Genomic DNA, 23620 nt, shown 5'->3' with positions numbered 1-23620 from the left:
GTTGCTAAATTTGGAAAAATATTGTGTAGCTAGAATGGACTCACGTGAGTCCGTTCTATTAATAGGCCCGCGCGCGGCCCGATTTTATATTCTTCTTCAATTCTTATTCTTCTTCTTCATCTCTATTGCTTTCTTCTGCAAACCTTCAACCATAAAAGGACTCTCAACAATGGCGGCGACCTTCTCAAATTCTATTCTTTGTCAAGAACTTATATGACTTGTACTAATTTTCTGCACTGATGTTCCCAAATAGAAGCTCGGCTGCTTTATCAGCAATATGAAGCGGAATATACTCTGAGTCATCCGATACATATATAGATGTATTTTACAAGAATAGTCCATTAAAAAGCATTCATACAACTTGAATTGCATAATGTGCAGTAAAATTTCATTATCTGATCAAGCTTTTTAGAGTATGTAGTATCGGAGTAACATATTTTACAAGAAATGTCAGATATTAACCTTTTAATGTTTGATATAAAACTTATAATGTCAAATATAAAACTTTTGATGTCAGACATTAAACTTTTAATGTTTGCATGATAGTAAACTTGTAAGGTTTGATATTAGAATATTATTGTCATATATTAGAATATCATTGTCAGATATTATAATATATTGTTAGACATATTTTAAATGTCAAATATTAAGTAATTAATGTCAGATGTTTGTTTATTATAGTCAGGTATTAGGTTTATTTTGTTTGGTAAAAAATTAGTATGGTCAAGTGTTAGGAATCTTTTGTTTGGTAATAGATTAGTATGGTTAGGTGTTAGCTAGGAATATTAGTGTCATGTATTAGAATATTATTGTCAGATATTAAAATATTAGTGTCATGTATAAGAATATTATTGTCAGGTATAAGTATATTAGTGTCATGTATTAGAATATTATTGTCCGATATTAAAATATTAGTGTCATGTATAAGAATATTATTGTCAAGTATAAGTATATTAGTGTCATGTATTAGAATATTATTGTCATGTATAAGAATATAATTGTCAGGTATAAGTATATTAGTGTCATGTATTAGAATATTATTGTCATATATTAAAATATTAGTGTCATGTATAAGAATATTATTGTCAGGTATAAGTATATTAGTGTCATGTATTAGATATTATTGTCATATATTAAAATATTAGTGTCATGTATAAGAATATTATTGTCAGGTATAAGTATATTAGTGTCATGTATTAGAATATTATTGTCTAATATTAAAATATTATTGTCTAATTAAAATATTAATGTCATGTATAAGAATATTATTGTCAAGTATAAGTATATTAGTGTCATGTATTAGAATATTATTGTCGGATATTAAAATATTAGTGTCATGTATAAGAATATTAGTGTCATGTATAAGAATATTATTGTCAGATATAAGAATATTAGTGTCATGTATTATAATATTATTGTCAGATATTAAAATATTAGTGTCATGTATTTGATATTAACACATCTGAAGGACATTTACAGCTTCATTCATCATTTGTTTTTAGCTTTAGCAAAAAGGGGGAGAAGTTGATGATTATGTGAGTACCCAGTTACCCACCGACATTATCTTCTGAAATAACAAGAAAGCTAAAGATTTACCAGGCATGCAATTTCTTCATAACTATATTAGGTAACAATTAACATTTATTTACAAAACAGGTTTTTTGGAATCGATAAATTCGAATGGTGAAAGTATAATGAAGTAAATAGTTCAGAAATCAAATGAAAAACCAGATTTTTGATTCGATTTTCTCTCTCCTATAACTTCATTTTTAGTTCTTGTAGGAGAGAGAAAGGTTGAAGTATCAAAGAATCGATAGTTTCTCGATCTAGACTCGGAAGCCGATCTTCAAAGCTCAACCTTCTTCTTCGGAGTATCAACAATGACGAAAAACAATCCAAGAAAAATGGAGGAAGAAGTAGTACTAAGGCAGAGTTGGTGTCGCGGGCCTCGCGATCGGGTTTAGTTTACCCGTGCCTTTTTGTTGGCCTTTTATTATTGAGCCCGATCTCACGTGAGTCCGGTCTCACACAAAACCTTTTGGCTAAATTTTTAGTCTTTTTTTAATCTACTTGATCTTACACTTTATCTCCGTCCAATTAGAATATTCATTATTTTAATTATGTTCAATCGCTGTGGATGGTCGACTATTTTAACACTGTCACTCTGTAATCTATAGTATTATTTAATTATACTTGTAGTTTACTACGTACTTTAAATTTGCTTAACTTTAATTGATTTTTGAAGGTGGTATCTAGGAGACTATGAGTACTACGAGTGTAACGTAAATCAATATCATAAGGGGTCGAGCAAGTGCATGTTATTATGTTAATTCGTACCCAAAAAGTATTAGTCTTGGTTGTTACTTAATTTTTTTTTCGATATTTTGAAATTTGCTGGTTAAATAGTTTTAAGAATCTTTCCTAAGAAAAAGCTAGTTTCAGAATGAGAGATAATTAGGATCAGTTTCGATTTACTGAAAACAATTGAACTAAACTGAACTGATTGGAGCTGAACTGAACTGAACTGAACTGAAAAGAGATGAAATGAATTGTTTATGAGAGAAGGAAATTAAGAACTGAACTGAGCTGAACTGAAATGAACTGAACTGAAATTAAGCTGAACAGAATAGGTCCTTAATCAACCTCTTTTATTTTCCAACAACTTTTGTGTGTGGCTCGTCACATCGTTTGGCCAGCTGACACACACCAAGTAACCCTTGATCGACTAGTAACCTTTGAGGCTATGACCAACTTAGTAACCCTTGATCGATGAGTGAGTAACCCTTGATCGACTAGTAACCTTTGAGGCTCTGACCGACTTAGTAACCCCTGATCGAGTGAGTAACTCATACAACAATAACAAAGTAGCCACCATAATGGTTGGCCACACGGTGTGGCTGGCCATTAATTTCTTTCGAATACGATAATTTTCACTAATACTGTAACATATTTTGCTTTGAACATAAATACCCTTGTTTAATAAATTTGAAATTGGAAACTAAAGATTAGATTTCCCAACATTACTTTTTATTGTTCTAATATGCAATTGGGGAGAAAAAAAAAAAGGGAAATTCTCAATGGTAGCCTCCTGTTTTTGCTTATTTCCAATGGTAGCCAATTTTTTTTTTCGATTATCTTTGGTAACCCTAAACTTTCATTATTTTACAACCGTGACCTTAATGATGATTTTTCCGTTAAATCTAACTTACTACTCAACTAAGGTTAAACTATTCAAAAAAAAAAAAAAAAAGGAAAAAAATGTTAATTATTTTAATTTTAAAAATTAAATTATTAAGAAAATAAAATACCCATCCCCAACCAGCCTTGACCTCCATTGACAAGCATCCCAGGAACCACCTACCGACCAGAATCCCGCTGGCCACCGTCGACCAACATCCCCAATCCCTCCGTCCACCTTCGAAACATCCCCTCATGCCGGCAATCCAAATCAGACCCCACGATGTTCAGTCAGGGTGCTCAGTCAATCTACTACGACGCTCAAACTAGCAGCAAGTCGGCAAATTTAAGGGCGGGGCAGGGGGTTGCTGCTGCCGTGGTTGGGCATCGATCAAGCCATCAATTGGTCGCGGTTGTGGCTGGGCTTTGGCCTGGCTACGACGGGCGTCGGCGGCTGCCTGTTGTGGTATTTTTAGGGATAGATAGAAGATAGGGGTAGTGGTTGGCTTGTTGTCGTGGGGGTTTTGGGGTTGGGTGGTGGCAGGCTGGAAGGAAGCCATGAAAGAAGGGAAGCTAAGGAAAGAGAATGGTTGAATAGAGACAAAAAAAAGTTGACCATGGTTAAAGTTAACGGTTAGTTAACGGTTTTAGGCTTAATAAGGTTACGGATGTAAGTTTTTAACAGTAGAGGGCTACCAAAGATAATCGAAAAAAAAATTGGCTACCATTGGAAATAAGCAAAAACAGGAGGCTACCATTGAGAATTTCCCTAAAAACATTGGTAAGGATGGTTATCATTTTTTTTTTCTTTTTTTTGACGGATAGGATGGTTATCAAGTAGTACTTGGTAAACCAGATCGTGTTAACCTTAGCGAGGTTTTGATTTGTCTTCCCCATATCACCATTTTTATTTTTTTTTATTTTTTATTTATTTTTTATTTATTTACAAAATATCATTCGACAAAAGAATTTATTTATTACGGCAGCTTGTTGCCAAATTAGACACTTCGTGAGTAAATTTATAGAAGTTTCTTTTGCGTTCAAAATTCCGTTACGCTAATTAGTTTATCCTTTAAAGAAAAAGCAAGAAAGTAAATAAATCCGGGGGTTAAACTTTGAAAATAATGTATATATGATTTCATAAAGTTCTCAGAAGATGTTACTAGGACTTTAATCTTTATTCCCACGTAAGCCATGATCCCATGCATTAAGAATTTTATGATCAATGAAATTTCTATGAGATTGTATTAGTACATGTACATTCTATATATAGGGACAATGTAAAAGACACTAACACATTAACCAAAACATATCTTCATTCATAAGATTCATTCCCATTCTATCTTATATCTCTAACTTTCTTCAAACATGGATGCTCTCAAAGTTATCTTCCTCTTAGCTCTCCTTGCCCCTTTCTCTTATGCAACATTAGTTGTTGATTATTGTGTTGCGGATTTAAATCATCCAGTTGGTCCAACAGGATACCCTTGTAAAAATCCTGCTAGCCTTACAGCAGATGACTTTGTTTTCTCTGGTTTGCGTGATCCAAGTAACATAACTAACACAGTTAATGAGCTTTTTAATCTTGATTCCTCTTTTGCTTTGGATGTAACATTCCCAGCCTTGAATGGTCTAGGCCTTTCCATGGGACGTCTAGACTTTGGTGTTGGTGGAGCCGTCCCAATTCATTCACACAGAGTGTCAGAACTTATCCTTGTATCCGAGGGAACAATAGTTGCTGGTTTTATAGACACAAATGGCACGCCATTCTACAAAACATTACATAAGGGGGATATTATGATCATTCCACCTACATTACTTCATTTCCAAGTTAATGTCGGAAAAATTCCTGCTCTTGTGTTTGTAACCTTAAACAGCCCGAATCCAGGCTTCGAAATCACTACTCCTTCTCTAGGTGCAAATGACCTTCCTTCTGAATTAGTTAAGAAGGTGACTTTGTTGGATGCTATACAGGTGAAGAAGTTGAAGAAAATTTTTGGTGGCACTAACTAATACTCCGATCCTACTACGTGCATGGTATTTCAGCTACCTTAGTCCTGCCGTCAACTTCTTATATCGTGTGAACCTTTTATTTTAATTATAAATCATTTTTTTTCATGTATGTAATAATTATTTCCGTTTCTTAATAAGAATTCATTATGTGTAATAGTATACATGAATAATTCAATCACCAGATTGCCCATCTAATTATTGTTGATAATTATGCTTAATGTGTAAAATGAGGCATTATTTATTTGCTAATTCGACTATGCTGAGCACATTTAGAATATGAACAAATTTATCTAATGTGAAGGAGAGGGCCCTGGATCAAATTTCTAAGTGGACCAGGCCCTAGCCAGTTATTCTGCCAAAATTTGACTAGGATCAAATTTTGGCAGGATAACTGGCTAGGGCCTGGTCCACTTAGAAATTTGATCCAGGGCCCTCTCCTTCACCATGAATTGGATATGACTCTTCATCTGGCCAGAGATGGGAACTTCGATCTGGTCCCTCTAACATCTATCCTTTCCTTTGCCTCCTCACATTTCCCAGCAGATCACTGCTACCTATTTTCCTAACAGGGGGTTTGATTTCCCTGTCAGCTCCTTTGTCCATGGGAGATTCTTTGATTCAAAATCTGCTTATAACTCCCTCTGGAGATCCCAGCATCCTAACTCGCAGGAGGATGGCAAGTGGGCCACTATTTGGGATCTCAACTTACTCCCCAAAGTCAAAATGTTCCTCTAGCTAACCTTGTGGGAAAGACTCCCTACTTCCTCCCATCTTGCTGCTAGGAACATCATTCCCTCAGCCTCCTTCCCCCTTTGCCCAGGGGTAGAGGAATCTATCTTGCATGTCCTGAGAGACTGCCCTAGAGCATCTGAAGTCTAGGAGCCCCACCCACTCTTATCCCAATCAACTGTATCTGTTTTTGAATGGATCCGTGTCAATCTGAGTAGCTGTTCTACTGATAACCCTATGGGAAAGCCTTGGAATGTCAGCTTTGCTGTCATTTGTTGGAGAGTTTGGATAAGAAGGAACAGATGGGTATTTGATAAAGAGAACATTCCCACTGAGTCTTGGTGGAAAGCTACCACCTGGATGATAGATGAGAACCTGATCCTGTCCCAGCCTAAGTCTATATCCCCAAGATTTAGACTGCCTAGTTTTACCTTCCTTGCAGCTCCCCAATTGTTGTTAAAGACTGATGCCTCCTTTTCCTCTATAATTATGTCAGCTGGCATAGGATACATTTGTAGGGATTATCAAGGGGTGTGGTGTGAGGGTATGGCTATGCACATCCCTTGCACCTCTGCGGTGGGGGGGGGGGGGGAAGCACTTGCTGTCCTGTTCTCCCTAAAGTGGGCTAGGTCAATAGGGTTTGCTGAGGGTCTGCTGTTTTCTGACTGTGAAAGGGTGGTCCAAGGGATTAATTTGCAGGATAAAGTCTGGGATGAACTTACTAATGTATATAATGAATGCATGGAACTCCTCCAGCAACTTCAGAGGCTATCCTTAAAGCAAGGGAAACGGGACCAAGTTCAGGAAGCTGATGCTGTAGCAAGAGGGGCTAGACAAAAGCTGGTGATTTCATTTGATTTTTGTAGGATAGTCCCGAAATATAGTCGGGAAGAGCTTCTGTCCAATCTAGGGAATTTCTTTTTTAGCTGATTGCAGCATATTTCTCCAGTGTTTTGTACATGAAACTGCTAATCCCCTGTCTAACTTGTACTAATTATTTTGTCAAAGGATAGCCCCTGAAAACTCCTGTAATCCTTATGATGCTAAGTTGAATGACTAAATGAAAGCCTTTTAACCAAAAAAAAAAAAACTCCCCATCTTTTTACTTTATATTTAAACTACAGACTTGCATAGAATAATTAATACTTCAATATAAATCAACTAACAACCCTAATAATTCCAAAAGATTCAACCAAAATAAAGCTTTTCACTTTCCAAAAAAACATAAATTTTAACCATTTAATTAGAGATTAGCAAATATAAACTTTTTATGTTTCTAACCATAACAAAATTTGCTCATTTAAGCCAAATGTACAAATTGTCTCTTGTTAGATAAGGCCATTTGTATCTAGAGCTATCAATTCAGGTGTTCAAGTTGGGTTCAGGTCGGGTCAAATTAGGTTTCGGGTCAAATCAGGATCAGGTTATGTTGGGTCAATCTAGCCTCAGATCAGCTTCAGATTTGGGTCGGGTCAATTTCGGTTTAGGCTATTCCGGGTTGTTCACCCTTTCGGGTGTAGGCCAAGTCCGATTTGAGTCAAATTCATAACGGGTTCAATTTCAGATTCGGGTTGTATTGAGTCGGGTTTGGTCAGGTTAATAGATGGTATATTCGGGTTCGGGTTAAGGTTGGGTCAGAAAATTATTTGGTCGGATAATCTTATAGTTGGATCATTCTTGGTTTTGGTTCAAGTTCAATTCGAATAAATTCGATGTGGTCAAGCTGAATTCATATAATTACGCCCTGCATAATTTGTTCAAACATTATGAAGATTTTATTAAACCTATATCCAAATTAAGAGAGAACAAAATGTATACAAGCTGAACAAATTATACCAATATATAAGCTGAACAAAAGGTATATAATTTTTTTTGTAAAACCGTCCATGACTCGCTTCAATAACAAGTTGTGTTGGGTTATAAACATTTTCAGGTTCTAATATGGTCGGGTACTAAGCTAGTTCGGATTCAGATTGTTGTCGGGTTCGATTAAATTAGTTGACGGTTACTATCGGGTCTGGTGCAGGTTCAGGTCAATAATTGTGGGGGACTGTTAGAGAATATGTGAACATTCTCCGTATATATTCTTTATAGATATACTCTAGTGTAATTTAGTAATTATTGTATCCTCTCCTATTAGGTTTTGTACACACCTATATATATTCAGTTAATGAGAATACTTCAATTTAGGAGAATTACACTATTTTACATAAAGGTGATTAACATAAGATCCTAAATTTTTGAAGAATAATAAGGCCCAAAATTTTTAGGATGGACCCATTAGACATTCATACAAAGTACCAAACTATTTAATTAAATACTTTTAAAGTCAAGAAGTATTCGTATTTTTCAAAATATTTACCTACTCTCTAATAATACATCTTCAATTTACCTAAGCCAAAGAATCAAAGCTTAATAACCACGTAAAAGCCCATAACAAAATATTCGAATAACTAGAAAGAAGTCACTAGAATTTCAATAATAAACCACATTGCATTGAAATACAACATATTAAGGGCCTGTTTTGATTTCCTGAACAAAGCTGATCTGAACTGAACTGATTGGAGCTAAACTAAGCTGAACTGAACTAAATTGAACTGAATTGAGCTGAATTGAATTATTTGTGAGAGAAAGATATTAGGAGCTAAAATAAAATAAATTAAACTGAACTGAAATTAAGCTGAAGAGAACAGACCCTAAATCAATTAAGGTTAATCAGTAACCATTAATCATATAAACGCGTTGTTGTTTATACATAAGTGGAGCATTATCTACGTAACTTCTAACGTGAACATGCCGTTCTTTTGCCATTAACTATTAATCTATTATCCCTCCAATGCAAACAAGAGCTCCTATATTAAGCTACTACCACAAGCTGCCTGCAATATTATTGCACTCTCTTACAACACTATTTCAATTACAATAGACGACAATGGCGAGTAGAGAGAAAGACGTTGCGGTTCTAATGTTGCAATTCATAGAGGAGGTGACGAGCAAGTGTAAGGAGCAACAAAGGGAGGTTTTGGCTAGGATTTTGAGCCAAAACGCCGACACCGAGTACTTAAAACGACATGGGATGAAGGGGTGTGTTGATTTTGAGACATTTAAGAGCAAGGTTCTGGTGGTGACATACGAGGATATTCAGCCGGATATCCAACGTATTGCTAATGGAGATTCCTCACCAATTCTTTGTGCACAACCAATTACTGAATTTTTCATTAGGTAATTTTCATCATTCGTTGTTTTTAATTTTTATACTTACGTCACTTTATTTATTTACTTCGTATTTCTTAACGGTGCAAAAAATCACAGTTCACTAGGGATATTCATAAACCAGTTAGGAACAAGACTGGATCAGATCGACTAGATCATCGAAAAATTAAAAAGAACTAATTTTCAGCCCAATCTAGTTCAAAACCCTTAGACAAGGTCTTGGATGGAATCAATTTTTTGTATAAAATTATTAATGACACTTCTATACTATTTAGTTTGTACCTTTAACATGTTACAAGCTACGCATTTTTAAATTATGGAGTATAAGTTGTTTTATGTTAGACGTTTAGCCTTTTATGATTTATACATAATCTCCTAGCTCTGAATTTTATACCACCACAAGATCTGTTAACTCCTACATTTATATTACACTTCTATCACATATTCACATTCCTTACTTATTAATAAAATATTAACTCGCCATCTATATTAAAAATCTCCATCATCATAAACATTTTACTCTATTCAACATGCCTTCCTAAACACTTAAAAATATATGGAGGGACTAGAATTGCATTAATTTAGGAATTGAATATGGACATAATAATCGAGGATTGATTGGAGCAGTACCTGATTGTGCTTGATATTTCCATTGTTAATTCCTATGACCTAACGGATATTTATCACTTTCTATTTACACCAAAAAAAAATTATAATTTTCTAAATTGAGATTATTGCAGCACGGGAACTTCAGCAGGAAAAGCAAAATTGATTCCAACAACTAGGGGTGTACATAAATTAACCGGACCGGAAACCGGATCGGAACCTTCAGGTCTGGTTCCCGGTCCTTAAAAAAGGTCTATTCCGGTTTTCGGTCCGGTCCGGGTTTAACCCGGAATTTCCCGGTCCAGACCGAAAACCCGTTTTTTTTTTTTTAAAAAAAAAAAAAAAGTTTTTTTGGGTATAATCAAGAAACAAATCAAACAGTTCATTTTCACTCTCAACGTTCACCAGAAATTTATCAAACAGTTCTCTCTCCTAAAAACCCTAAGTTCAATTCTCTCTCACCGGCGTTCTCCCTCCTCACCGGCGATTCTCCCTCACCGGCGTTCTCCCTCACCGGCGATTCTCTCTCACTGGAATCAAATCTCTCTTTGCGACTCCTCATTCATGGTTAGTGTTTTTTTCTCAATTACATTTACTTGGTTGATGTTTGCATGTTGATTTTTTGAATTGTATTACATTTTTTGAGTGCATTTGTATGGGTTTTAGGGTTTCTTTGAATCTGTGGGTTTATGATTTTTCAATAGCTTTGATTCTGGGTTTTTGTTTTTTCAATGCCCACCACCTGTTCGATAAAATTACAACATTTGCTACTAAGCTCTGAAATAATTTGGTAGTTAGTAATTGTGAAGTTATTTGTTGATTTGACTCTGATTTCAATCTGGGTTTTGGTTATTATGTTGTTTTAAGCACAAAGTTGGGTTCTTCTAAGGTGGATCGAATGTTGAACCATGTTTTAGTTACAAGTATAATTTAATCACTGCACAAAGAAGAATAAATAAATAAATAAATAAAAATTAAAGATCACTGGTTTTTGACTGCATAGTTTAGGAATTAGATATAATAGCAGTAAGATTGTCAAGATCACATGATTCAAATTTGTGTGTTTCAGCTCTGAGTAAGTTTAAGTCAGCAACCTGTTCATCAACCAAGACATGTTAAACAGGTTAACAAGCCCCCCCCCCCCCCCCCCCAAAAAAAAAAGGATACTCTGTATCAATTATATATGGGGTTGAATTGGGGATGTGGAGAGTGGCCTTATTGTTTCGTTTCATTTCATTTCTCCCTGATTTAAGAAAACAAATAAGCTCACTTACCAAAGCATACTCATGTACAAGTGTTCAACAGTATAGATACCATTATAAACAGGTTTTGATGTCAAAAAAGTCACAAGCTCTTACTGCTATTATATCTAATTCCTAACCTATCTCTTTTTAATGTAGGCGGAGAGCTCCCAATCCAAACGAACGCCCGCTTATTCTCAAGACACGACACAATCACTTAGTGAAGTGGATGTAGAAGAATTGTATGCTAGTTTGCCTCCGGGTAAAAAGTTAAAAGTGGGGCGGGAGTATCTACAAAATAGAAAGAGCAAGAGGACAAAACCTTATTGGGGAGACTTCATTGAGTAAGTTGAAGGCGGGAGACTACGAGCCAAATGTAAGTACTGTGACAAAACATATGCTGCTGATGGAAACCTTAATGGCTCAAAAAACATTAAAAAAACATGCAGAATCATGTCAGAGTAATCCTACCAATGTAAATAAGGGCAAAGATAAACAAACTAAATTGCTTTCTGATAAAGAAAATGATAGTGGAAAATCAAAGTGTGGGAATGTTAACTTAAAAGAGATTAGGGAAGCATTGATTTACATGATTATTGTTGATGAGTTACCTTTTAAACATGTAGAGAAACCGGGTTTTAAGCACTTAAAGCAAGTTGCATGTCCACAATTTACTATTCCCTCTCGTGTGACCATTGCTCGTGATTGTGTAAAGCTCTACTATACTGAGAAAGAAAGATTGAGAGAAATGTTTAAAGCTTGTCAAAGAATTTCTGTGACCACTGATACTTGGACCTCAATACAACGAATCAATTATATGTGTCTTTCGGCTCATTTTATTGATAGTGAGTGGAAATTGCATAAAAAGATAATCAATTTTTGTCCAATATCTAGTCATAAAGGAGAGACTATTGGAAAAGCCGTCGAGGCATGTTTAGAGCATTGGGGTATTGAGGATAAGCTTTTTACTGTCACTGTTGATAATGCCTCTTCAAATGATGTTGCTTGTATGCACTTAAGTAGAATGGTTAGAAGAACCGGATGTATTAATGATGGAAAAAATCTTCATGTTAGATGCATGGCTCATATCATTAATCTAATTGTGTGGGATGGAATCAAACAACACGATGTGTGCATTGATAGAGTTAGAAATGCCGTGAAACATGTGAAGAATTCTCCTGCTAGAATATCTAGGTTCAAAGATCTTGTGCAAAAAGCAAATATAGATTCCAAAGCTTCCTTGTCTTTTGATGTCCCTACTCGTTGGAATTCTACATTCACAATGTTGGACACGGCTTTGAAATTTCAGCGTGTTTTTAGTAGGTTATCTCTTCCCTATGGAGAGGATTTGAATGATAATGAAAGACCTCCCGAAGAAGAAGATTGGAAAAAAGTACAGAGATTGACTTTGTTTTTGAAGGGGTTCTTTGTTTTGACTAAACGTATCTCTGGCTCTCATTATGTGACAAGTAATAAAGGTTTGAGTGAGATTGCTTCCATGTATAATATGTTGAATAAGTGGGAGAAAAGTGGGGATTTGAACTTTCAAGCTATGACTATTGCAATGAAACAAAAGTTTGATAAGTATTGGGGGAATGTGAACAAAATGAACAAGCTTATTTATGTTGCTTCTATTCTTGACCCTCATTGCAAGTTCATACTTGTTGAATTGTCACTAATTGATATGCATGGAAAAGAAAAGGGTTCGAAGCTTGCCAATGAAGTCGATAAAAATGTGCAATGTGGCGATGTAGACAATGAAGTCGTATTAAGCACTTTTACTTATTTTTTTTTTTATTATTACTTAAAGGAAATCGAGAAAGGTAGTTATGTTATTAAGCACTTTTACTTATTTTTTTTTTATTATTACTTATTAATTATCAATACAATCTAATATAATCTATTTTCGTTTTGATTTAGATGTGCAATGTGGCAACGTAGACAATGAAGTCGTATTTGTAGACTCGTTGGTGTGATTCGTTTGAAGCGTGTGATTGAAGGGAGATAAGGGATCAAGATCAAGCATACAATCTAATATAATCTAGTTTGGACTTTAAGTACTTTATTTGAGGGGAGGACTTTATGTAACTTGTTAAATATGTTTTATATAACTAAGTTTTGGACTTAAAAAAAAGGTCAATAGTTTGTCCAAAAGAAGGTCCATAAACAGGTCATGAAACAGGTCCAGAATCAAGTTCAAAACAAGTCCAAATTCATGTTCAAAACAGGTCTAAAAAAAGGCCTTTATAAAGGATAAAAGCAAACCGGTCCAAACAGGTCCAGACCTAGATCGGACTTGAATTTTCAGGGCTGGACCGGACCGGCAGTGACAGGTCTAATATCGGTCCACGCAGGCCGGTCCAAACCGGTCCGGGTCTGATCCGGTTCAGGTCCGGTCCGGTCCGGATCTGGACCGGTGTTCACCCCTACCAACAACTGCTGAGGATAAGGATTTGAGGATGCTGCTTCACAGCCAATACATGTCATTTTTGAATGAGTAAGAACTTGTTTAGTTTACCTTATTTTCGCTTATCTAAACTTATTTGATCTTGTCTTATCTGATTTAATTTAGTCTGATCTAATCTGGTCTGATCTAATCAGATCTGATTGATTTATTTGACCAAACTTTAATCTTAAGTGTATGATAATCTATAAGGAAAAAATTTATCAAGTGAGTCCATTGGCGGATCTATGTGGCCACCAAGGGGAGCACTTGCATCCCCTTTATTATATTTTTGCATTAGAATTATGAAATTTAAGGTGTGTTTAAAAATCTATTTCATATTGTAGTTTTTGCTCTTCCATTCTAAAAAGTTGATTTCCTAAAAGATAAATCATACGAAGTACATTATTTCTCCATATAAAATTGCAAATAATATATTATTTTCGGATTTAGAATATTGCAACGTTTGCGCTTTCCCATTCTAATTCTATATGGTTTATACGTAAGGAAAAATAATCACTTGGGGTTATTGTTATTGTTACTGTTACATACTCGTAATAAAAGTTTTTTTAAAAGGTTAAAATTGTGAATAGAAAAAATGAAAAGAGTGATTACTACCCCATGTTGCAATGTTAAAGGAAAAAAATATGTATGTAAACTTACGGGTTAAAGATGAATTAGAAAGTAAAAACATTATGCAATATTGAAACATTAATAATATCAACGTTTCCAATTTTTTGGGTTATATAAGTTTAAAAATTTAGGACCCATTTTCAATTTTCTGGATCCGTCACTGAGTGAGTCTTGTTAGATTCGTAATAGTATGTAATTTATTAATATGTAATTTTATAATTTTTTTTCATTACAAAATTAAAGATATTTAGCTATAAAAAGTTGCTCATAAAACGATAGTCACTTGAACTTATTTTTTCAAATCTTAACTTATTTTTTCTGAAATAAGTAAAATTAAGTTGAACCAAACAAGGTCTAAATTGATCTCTATCATCGCCATTACTCGAAATTATATATATATATATATATATATATATATATATATATATATATATATATATACACACACACACGCACGCGGAAATCAATTTTTATCATCTAACAAATAATATGGAGTACCTCTGTTATTTTATTTAAATTGTTTACATTTTATTTTTTCGCCACTTGTAAAATTTTATATGTTAATACATTATTTCTTTTTTGTAAACCGTGTAAAAAAATTTATACCTCAAAGTCACCTTTTGAATGCGTAATTGACTAACGACACTGTAACTGAGCTAGGTCATGAGGTATTGGGCCAGTGCTCTTTAGCCATTGAGGAGGCCTTTAACGCGGTATATCGACGAAGTCGGGCTGTACACTTATCAGTCGGGCCATTAGAGATTCGAGTGGTAAAGAATGGAACATTTGAGGAGTTGATGGACTATGCTATATCAAGAGGAGCATCTATCAATCAGTATAAGGTACCTAGGTGTGTGAATGACATGTCTATAGTTGAGTTGCTAGACTCTAAAGTAGTTTTGGCCCAAGAAAGCCCTACTATGCCCCTTGGAGCCCATAAGGCCATAATGAGGCACCACATCTTAGCTTAGGTCTAAGGTCAGTTTTCTTGGAATTACTTTTTAGATTTTCATTTCAGTTCAAATATATAATTAGTTCAGTTCATTATAACATTAAAAATATAGAAATTTGCATTATTTTAAATTATGTTATTTAAGTTCAACCGCTTTAGTTCAAATCTGATTAGATCAGTTCAATTTAAATTTAGCTTCATTTTCAGTTCAGTTGATGTGGATCTCTCAAGAATCACAAGAATTGCAAGCTATAATAACATTGAATTTTTGAAATTTAGTAAGAACTTATGAAATTACACGAAAATTAAAAGGATAATATCTACTCCCGTAGGAATTGAGGGTTTCTTGTCAATCGCAATCAACAAGAAGCACAAAAGTTGAAGTTTTGTGTTTGGCTTAACTCCCTAAACCAATGATAAGAATCCTAATCTTAATTTATCACTTAATCATATTTGTAACCAATTACTAATTCTATCCTAACATAAACAAATTAAACAAATAAATATAAATCCTAATAACTAAAACCCTTAAAGCCTAACAAATTTCTTAAAACAAATAAAAAATCTTAAAGCCTAAAAATAGGAAAAACCTCTTCAAGTAAAAGGTAAAAACTCGCCCATAGACAAAATTTCTAATAGTTAATAATAAATAAAAGATAAATTAGGCTCTAAAAAGACTTCAATAATTTTCTTGAAAAACACATATTCTGACTATTGCTCTCTTATCATTCGTATAGTCTAGCTCATTTAAGTTCATTACATTCCAGTTCAATTTAGATAGATTTAAGGAAATTTTGATTTATACCACCTTCAAATAACGACTTTATTGAATTTACCACCTCAAAAAAAAAAAAAAAAAAAAGATTTACTTTACCACCTCATAATAAAATAAAACATCAATTTTATCCAAACTCCGGTGACGGAAACTGTCAGTGGGTCCCACCATAACAGCTAGTTTTTGAAATTATCCCCATATTCAATTCTCTCGATTTCCATTCCTTTTAAACCAACCTTCTTCATTTCTACATCAAATTGTTGAAGATTGAAGTTTTTTTTTTTGCGATTTTCTTCACAAATCCTTAATTTGGGTGATATCTAACAATCCCACATCCATTTATAACATTTTTCATTTTTCATTGGTTTGTCCCTGCAAAAAATGCATAGTTTTGGGGGAAATCTGAATTTCCATGGAGACTTAAAAAGGGATAGATGTTGACAACAAATGGAGAACCATTGGAATTGAGGAAGGAAAGAAGTTCAGTCATAATCTGGGAGAGTTTGGGGCGAAAAGCTCCTTGAGATGGTACAGTTGACTCGTGCTCTTGATCAAATAAATGTACCAACTGCTAATTTTTCACTGAAATTAATTGTTTTTTAACACAATTATCATAATTTAACCCTAATTTTACTGCCCAATTGAAATATCAAAAAAGCCCCAAATTAATTTACACTTACATGAACCCTAATTATTTATAATGAAATTGGGGTTGAATTAATAACACAAAACGTGCAAATTCAATTACACTTAACAATTGCAACACAATCACCCAACGAATTGCAAAAAATTACAACAAACTTCATGAAAATTGCTTACCTTTTTGTTGTTTAATGTCGAAAATTCCAATTGAATCAGAGCCGAGTACAAATCTTGAATAATTTGAGGATGTGGGATTGTTAGGGATCACCCAAATTAAGGTTTTGTGAAGAAAATCGCAAAAAAAAAACTTCAATCTTCAACAATTTGATGTGGAAATGAAGAAGGGAAATCGAGAGAATTTGGGGATAATTTCAAAAACTAGCATGTTATGGTGGGCCCCACTGGCGGTTTCCGTCACCGGAGTTAGGATTAGGTGGTAAAACTGATGTTTTATTTTTTTTTTATGAGGTGGTAAAGTAATTTTTTTTTTTTTTGGAGGTGATAAATTCAATAAAATAGTTATTTGAAGGTGGTAAAAATCAAATTTCCTAGATTTAATCCCAAAAAAAATGACATTAAATTTTAAAGAATTTCTATTTGAGACTACGTAAAACATATCTTGTAATCACTTTGCTTCGATACAACAATTTTGTAGTGTTATTAATAAATAATACACCACAAATTTAGGGAATGAGTGATATAACTTTGTTATCGGTGGCAGAAGGGATGGATATGTTTTTTTTTTTTGGAGAATTGATAAGCTAAAGTCATTTCACCTATTCAAAAATAACCCTAAAGCAAGTGTACTACTGAGAAGAGACTAAAATAGTTAGGAAATAAGGTCAAATCCATATGTGTCACGAAATTATCATAGATTAATGAACATTTTTTGTAGGCTGATTGCCCGTACGTGATGGCGTTTAGACAATGTCTACAGTCTAGACTAGATGCACACAAAACTTAAGTACTCCAACACACAATAATAACCGATAACAAGCACACACAAGCACGAATCTCTTCATTTCAATTCAACTTGACTCCATTGAATAAAAAAGAACAAGATTGAATTTGTCAAAAAAAAAAAAAAAAAAAAAAATTGTAAGCTGATAAAACTTTTACAAGGTATTTAAATACATTAAATATGTTAGATAAAATTTATTGTATTTCAATGAATTATATAAAAGACAAAAGGAAATAAAATTCGATTTGCTATTAAAACAATGAAGATTATTTCCTTTATTTTCATTCAATGTCTTGATTGGCTACACCAAATAATTGTCGAGTCATGTCTTATTTGCACCGTTAGATACACACATATTGAGACAACGTTTTATTGCTTCAAATTGAGTCCAAAGTGGAGTTGATAGACTATTTTATTATTATTATTATTATTATTATTATTATTATTATTATTATTATTATCTCAAAAACAAAAGTCATACAACCTACAATAAATTAGTGGGAAGCCGAGATACAATCTGGGCCCCCCACTCCTCTAGCTATTGCAAATCCTACCCTAGTGAAGATATGAGCTGCAACACGAGCCCCAATGTCTTGCGTCATCGAGAACCTCTGAATCCGCTTCAGTAACGCAACAACCTCTTTCTCTAATTCCCCAAGCGAAAAAAAGGAGAAGGAAATGAAACCATATCCAATCGCCTGACATCGAGCTTCATACTTAACCCGCTTCCGATGACGATATTATTATTATTATTATTATTATTATTATTATTATTATTATTATTATTATTATTTTCTTCCTAAAGAATAGGTCTTGTTTTCTTCCCCTTAAAAAATATTTAGTAAAAATAATTTCGATAAAAATAATATATAATAGATTGTGAATCCCAAAAAAAAAAAAAATAAGTTCAACCAAATAATTTCAGTTCAGTAATTAAAAATGATTACTGTTAAACAAAAATATGGTGAAGAGAATAAGGTTTTAGTGCGAGTGGAGTTAATAAATATCATACAAAAATCAATATAAGAGAGAATCAATAAAACAATTAATGTGCTTTCAAAAAAAAAAAAAAAAGCAATTATTGTAGACAAATGAGAAAACTGTAGTAAATGTTACAAATCCCATTTCATGAGTCCAAAATAATTTATTTACATCTATTTTTTTTCATTAATATTAGAGCTTTGATAGGGAAGTATAATGATTAATTAATTAAAGGTAGGTACCGTTTACTAATTAATGTTGAAACTTATATCATAGTCAAATATAAAAAGTCTATCATTTCTCTCTCCTCAAGTATCAAATTTAATATGACCTTAATTTGATACTTTATTTCACAGGTTCAAGGAGAAGTCAAAGGAGATTATTTTCAAGTAAGTGCCATCTAATTTATTCAAAGAATGTTATAGTATTTCGTTTTATAAAACCTTTGTTCTTTTTTGTTTTTTGTTTTTTTTTTTTTTTTTTAATTTTAAAGTTCTTTACTCCTTCACATTTAGTTGAGACAATTCTTTAATTTTAATTTAATTCATAAACATACATGTATAAGATAAAATTAATTTATTTGGGATCATTTGAATTTGTCTCAATATATATTTTTAACAATTAATAAACACTACACCTGATTATATGTACATCTGCATTTAACCGGGTAAATCACAAAAATATACGTATAACGGTATATGTGTGTGTGTTTTATTTGTTTTTCATGTAGTCTTTGTGCTATTATTTACTTTTAATGCCCTTCTATAACAACATTTGTGCTTTTATTTTAATGTCATATATAATATGCTACTTTTATAAGAAAAATTATAATCAATCTGATTGCATTTTTAACAATACAAAATAAAGGGTAAATAATTTAAAGATAAGTGTTGTACAAAGCACTCATACAAAACATGATTTTATTTTAATTAAAAAATCATCTTATCTATCTATTGTATTCTTATCTATCTATTGTATTCTATTAGCTGTCAATGTAAAAACAAATACAATTATTTAATCGATAATTAATTAGTGTTCTAAAATTATAGAATATGAACTATTTACGGATTACAATTTACAAATATATATTTCTTTCAAAAAAAGAAAAAAAAAATTTACAAATATATATTTGTGGATCGTATGCAATAATAATGTATTTTTTTAATTTTATGTTTTACTTAATTTTATTCAGAAGCAAGTGTTTACACGGTGAATTATGAATTTTTGTTCGTATTGGATCATTTGGATGGGTATCAATATCATGGTTAGTTCGGAGATAAACTTACTCAAGTTTGGTTTAGTGTTACGTGTTTGATCCACTTTTTTTTTTCCTACATTGATTTTGTCCCTAAAAAGATTGGTTCTATGTAGTATATATCCTAGTGTACAAAAATATATCCTAATGCTCAAAAATATATCCTAATGCACGTCTATCTTATCAGATTTAGATTTTTCAAAAAAAAAGTACCACATACTTTCTTAGCTTGTTTGATTTTGATTTACTCTTTAACCGTGTATATTTCTACATTATACAAATTCTTCAGTCTCCACATTATTTTTCATATATATTTTCGTTTCCAGTTCATTTGCATTAATACAATAGCACAGATATGATCACGTGTGGCTGGTACTGACTTATATTGAATTTATTACACACGTGATGTTTTCTCTTTGCTGTATTTATTTGTTGCAATCCGATTTCAAGTTAACTAAATCTATAAATAATATTTATTAGATTTGTGGCGGCGGAGATTTTTTGAGTCTATCAACTCACTTAACGTTTTCTGTTTTTTTTAGTACATAAGTTGAAATTAGTATCAGAGCATCATGGTGTACAAAAGTACTCGCAAAGCTGGAGGACCTGCAAAAAGATCTCTAGTCAAAAGTGATGGAAATGTCAACGCTTTATTCCCTCAAGGTGTGGTCGTACCTAGAAGAAAGAGGTCCAAAATTAACATGGTTAGAAATGCCAAGTGGGTTTCCAAGTACGTAGCAAAAGATGAGACACCAAGCGATGTTGAGATTAAGGAAGTTGAAATTGGGGAACCAAATCCTCGTCCCTGGGTAACACAAATCATGATTCCGGGTCCGATTCCGGACTTAGAGAGCATAACAACACATGATAACCTCTTTGAAAATTTCTTTGAAGACATGCCTTCTTCATTTTAATGCTTTGTATTCAACACAGTAATAATTGTCATTCGAACCTTTTGTGATTTTTAGTACCATCGTTTTATGATGCTCTTAACATATCTGTTTTGGCATTATTATATTCTTAACTAGTTTTATCCCCGTGTAAATGCACGGATTTATAATAATAAGACTTGAAAATAAAAATAAATAAATTAATTAATAAAATTCAATTAAAATGGAGTTAGTTTAAATGAAATGGCTTATATGTAACATTTTTTATTTTTGAATTTGAATTCATATCATGTCTATCCTTAAAATTCTCATGTTAAATACATTATTTAAAATATTTTATAAATTATTGTAAGTTTTTTTTCATTAAATTTTTTTTATCATGTTATTTTTTAAGGGAAAAAAAGAAATTTAAAAAAAAAAGCTAAAAAATATTTGGGCGGGAAAATTTTTGTTGTGAATGTGACATGTGTACTTAAGGGATAACTCTGGTGATTACTTTAGTATATAGTATAGATCTCTACTTTGATTATGTTTATTTATATCCTTATGTATGATATATGTAGTCATTTGATAATGTCTTGTTAGATTTGTGTTAATATGTATATTCAAAGTATCAAATTGTTGTATTTCCTTTGTTCTATTATGTTGAAAAAATAGACCTTCCAAGTATCACCACATGTAAGTGTCCCACATTAGTTGAAGATGAAAGAGTTAATTACTTTACAAGGGTAATTAAGGGGTTACTTCTCCTATAGCCATATGATTTTGGGATGAAACCTCATTTGGACTTATAAAGTGGACTATCTTTCTTAGTTTGCGGGTGTGGCCCACACCTGTATTTGACATATTATAACGGACACAACTAAATTTGACACACATGTCAATGCATAGAACTAATAGTCAAAGTTAGTAGCGGGTGGAGTAATTTATACAAATATACAATTAGAGATATAATTAAAAGGTAAAAGAATGTTAGAGATAGGCTTAATTGTGTCTTTATTTTATATTGAATTGATATAGATATAAAGCATGAATCCATCGCTCATCAACTCGATGGAACAAGATACAGTTAGTGGACACTAATGGTATCCGATTAAATGTAATCTTTTGTAAGCATCAAGTATCAATCTTTGGTAGGAAAGATTAGGAGGATATTATTCATTATTATCATATATATTAGTTTCCTTAATTATAGGCTAAATTGACTCAAGATAATACTTAGAACATCTTGTGATATTATCTTAGGAAGCTATGTACTCTACATATATGATTTGAGATCAATGAGAACAACTCATGCTTTGAGCCCTAGGAATATATTTTATACTCTATCACTCCCTCTCACATGAAAGGTCATTTCTAGCTCCAATACCATGTCAGAGGACCAACTAAACCAAAAGCTTAAGTTGATGGTTGAGGTCTAAGAATATGTTTTATACTCCATCAATCTTGACTAATTTCATTTAATTAATTGATCAAATCAACTTTATTTTTTTTTTTTATTGCAATTAACTTAGTCGAACTATATAGCTGTATTTGTTCACTACTGATCATTTTCAAGAATTTCTCTTATGCGTTATATATGGAAATATGGAGGACGGCCTGACCAATACCAGATCTTTGTAAAGATCGTTCAAAATTTGAATTACAGAAAATTTCATCATCAAATTATTAAGATGTTCTATCTTGTAAATAACATTGTTTATGCAAGATCATTCGATGAATAATGGTGGTTAATTTCCTATTATTACATAATACCTTCATTTTTCCGTCTCCATTGAACATTAATCTCACAACGAAAATCCACGTAAGCCATGACAAATTGACAGTACTTCATATCACATTGAAAAAAAAAAAAAAAAAAAACCTTCAATTGAAAACTTCCACCAAATTTCACGTACTAGATCTATTTATAGAGCATAAAGTTTCAGAGTTGAAGGCAACACTACTTAAACCAACAGAAAAAAAAAATCAGAAACAAAACACTATCCATCTTATTGTTAATCCAATAACCTACCATTTTATATACTTCAAACATGGAGATTCTCAAATTTGTCCCATACGTTTTTCTCTTTGTTTCTCTATCGTCTGCTACTAGTGTTGTTGATTTTTGTGTTGCAGACTTTAATTTTCCAGATACGTCAGCCGGTTTCCCTTGTAGGAATCCGGCAAATTTAACAGTAGATGACTTTGTTTTCTCTGGTTTGGGTGTTGCGGCTGACCCATTAACAAATATATTTCGTGTATCTGTGACTTCAGCATTTGATCTGACTTTCCCCGCTCTAAACGGGTTAGGCCTTTCCATGTCGCGGTTAGACATTGGTGTGGGTGGAGTTGTCCCGATCCACTCACATAGGGTATCAGAACTTATCCTTGTGATTGAAGGAGAAATACTTGCGGGTTTTATAGATTCAAACGATCAAGCATATTATAAAACATTAACCAAGGGAGACATTATGATCTTTCCTCAATCATTACTTCACTTCCAAATTAATGTCGGTAAAACTCCCGCTCTTGCCTTTGTTAGTCTAAACAGTGCAAGCCCTAATTTTCAAACTACTACCACTTCTCTATTTGCCAATGCTGTACAAGCGAAGAAGTTGAAGAGGATCTTTGGTGGCAGTAATTGATACGTAGTATATAAATATGTGAATGTTATCTATTAATGTGTTGTGTACATAAATTTGTTCTCGTGTAAGTTATACATATTGTAAAACTTGTAAAATGTACAAGGAATTATATGTAAGAATGTAAGATTATGTATGTAATCTAGAAAAAGATGTTCCGGCCGCAAGTATTCATTGTTGTATTATTTGGTGTCGGTTTTATGATTCCATGTTTAGCAATCAATGAACTATAATTTGTTAAATTTTTTTTTTTTTTTTTAAAAAAGAAAGTATCCTTAAGACTGCATATAAAAATTTAATATATTTATTTATTTTTAGTGAAAAATTGAAATCGGTGTAATAAATATTTAATTATTGTCTATTCTTTCCTCTTTTAACTTCTTACATACAACTTTTAGGGCAAGGACTATATACATCTTTACCTTTTTTTATTTTTATTTATTTATTTATTTATTTTTATTTTAATCAGCTGAGACTTTGGCATG

General features: G+C 32.7%; 2 protein-coding genes across 2 annotated transcripts; both read left to right on the top strand.

Moving 5' to 3' along the window:
- The first annotated feature begins 4539 nt into the window (after positions 1 to 4539).
- On the top strand, positions 4540 to 5190 carry LOC145634527 (auxin-binding protein ABP19a-like). The gene has a single exon (XM_081685949.1). It carries the CDS (start codon positions 4546 to 4548, stop codon positions 5188 to 5190), a length of 645 nt encoding a protein of 214 aa, XP_081542075.1. The 5' UTR covers positions 4540 to 4545.
- A 17296-nt stretch (positions 5191 to 22486) lies between these two features.
- LOC145636632 (auxin-binding protein ABP19a-like) lies at positions 22487 to 23138 on the top strand. The gene has a single exon (XM_081688199.1). It carries the CDS (start codon positions 22545 to 22547, stop codon positions 23136 to 23138), a length of 594 nt encoding a protein of 197 aa, XP_081544325.1. The 5' UTR covers positions 22487 to 22544.
- The last annotated feature ends 482 nt before the right edge of the window (positions 23139 to 23620 follow it).

Source organism: Chenopodium album, chromosome 6 (assembly GCF_948465745.1).
Source record: "Chenopodium album chromosome 6, dcCheAlbu1.1, whole genome shotgun sequence".
Taxonomy (NCBI): Eukaryota; Viridiplantae; Streptophyta; class Magnoliopsida; order Caryophyllales; family Amaranthaceae; genus Chenopodium; species Chenopodium album.
This window is presented reverse-complemented; position numbering and strand designations above follow the sequence as displayed.

Excerpts from the sequence above, each read along its gene's own strand:
- LOC145636632 (XM_081688199.1), top strand. The coding sequence starts at position 22,545 with ATGGAGATTCTCAAATTTGTCCCATACGTTTTTCTCTTTGTTTCTCTA.
- LOC145634527 (XM_081685949.1), top strand. The coding sequence starts at position 4,546 with ATGGATGCTCTCAAAGTTATCTTCCTCTTAGCTCTCCTTGCCCCTTTC.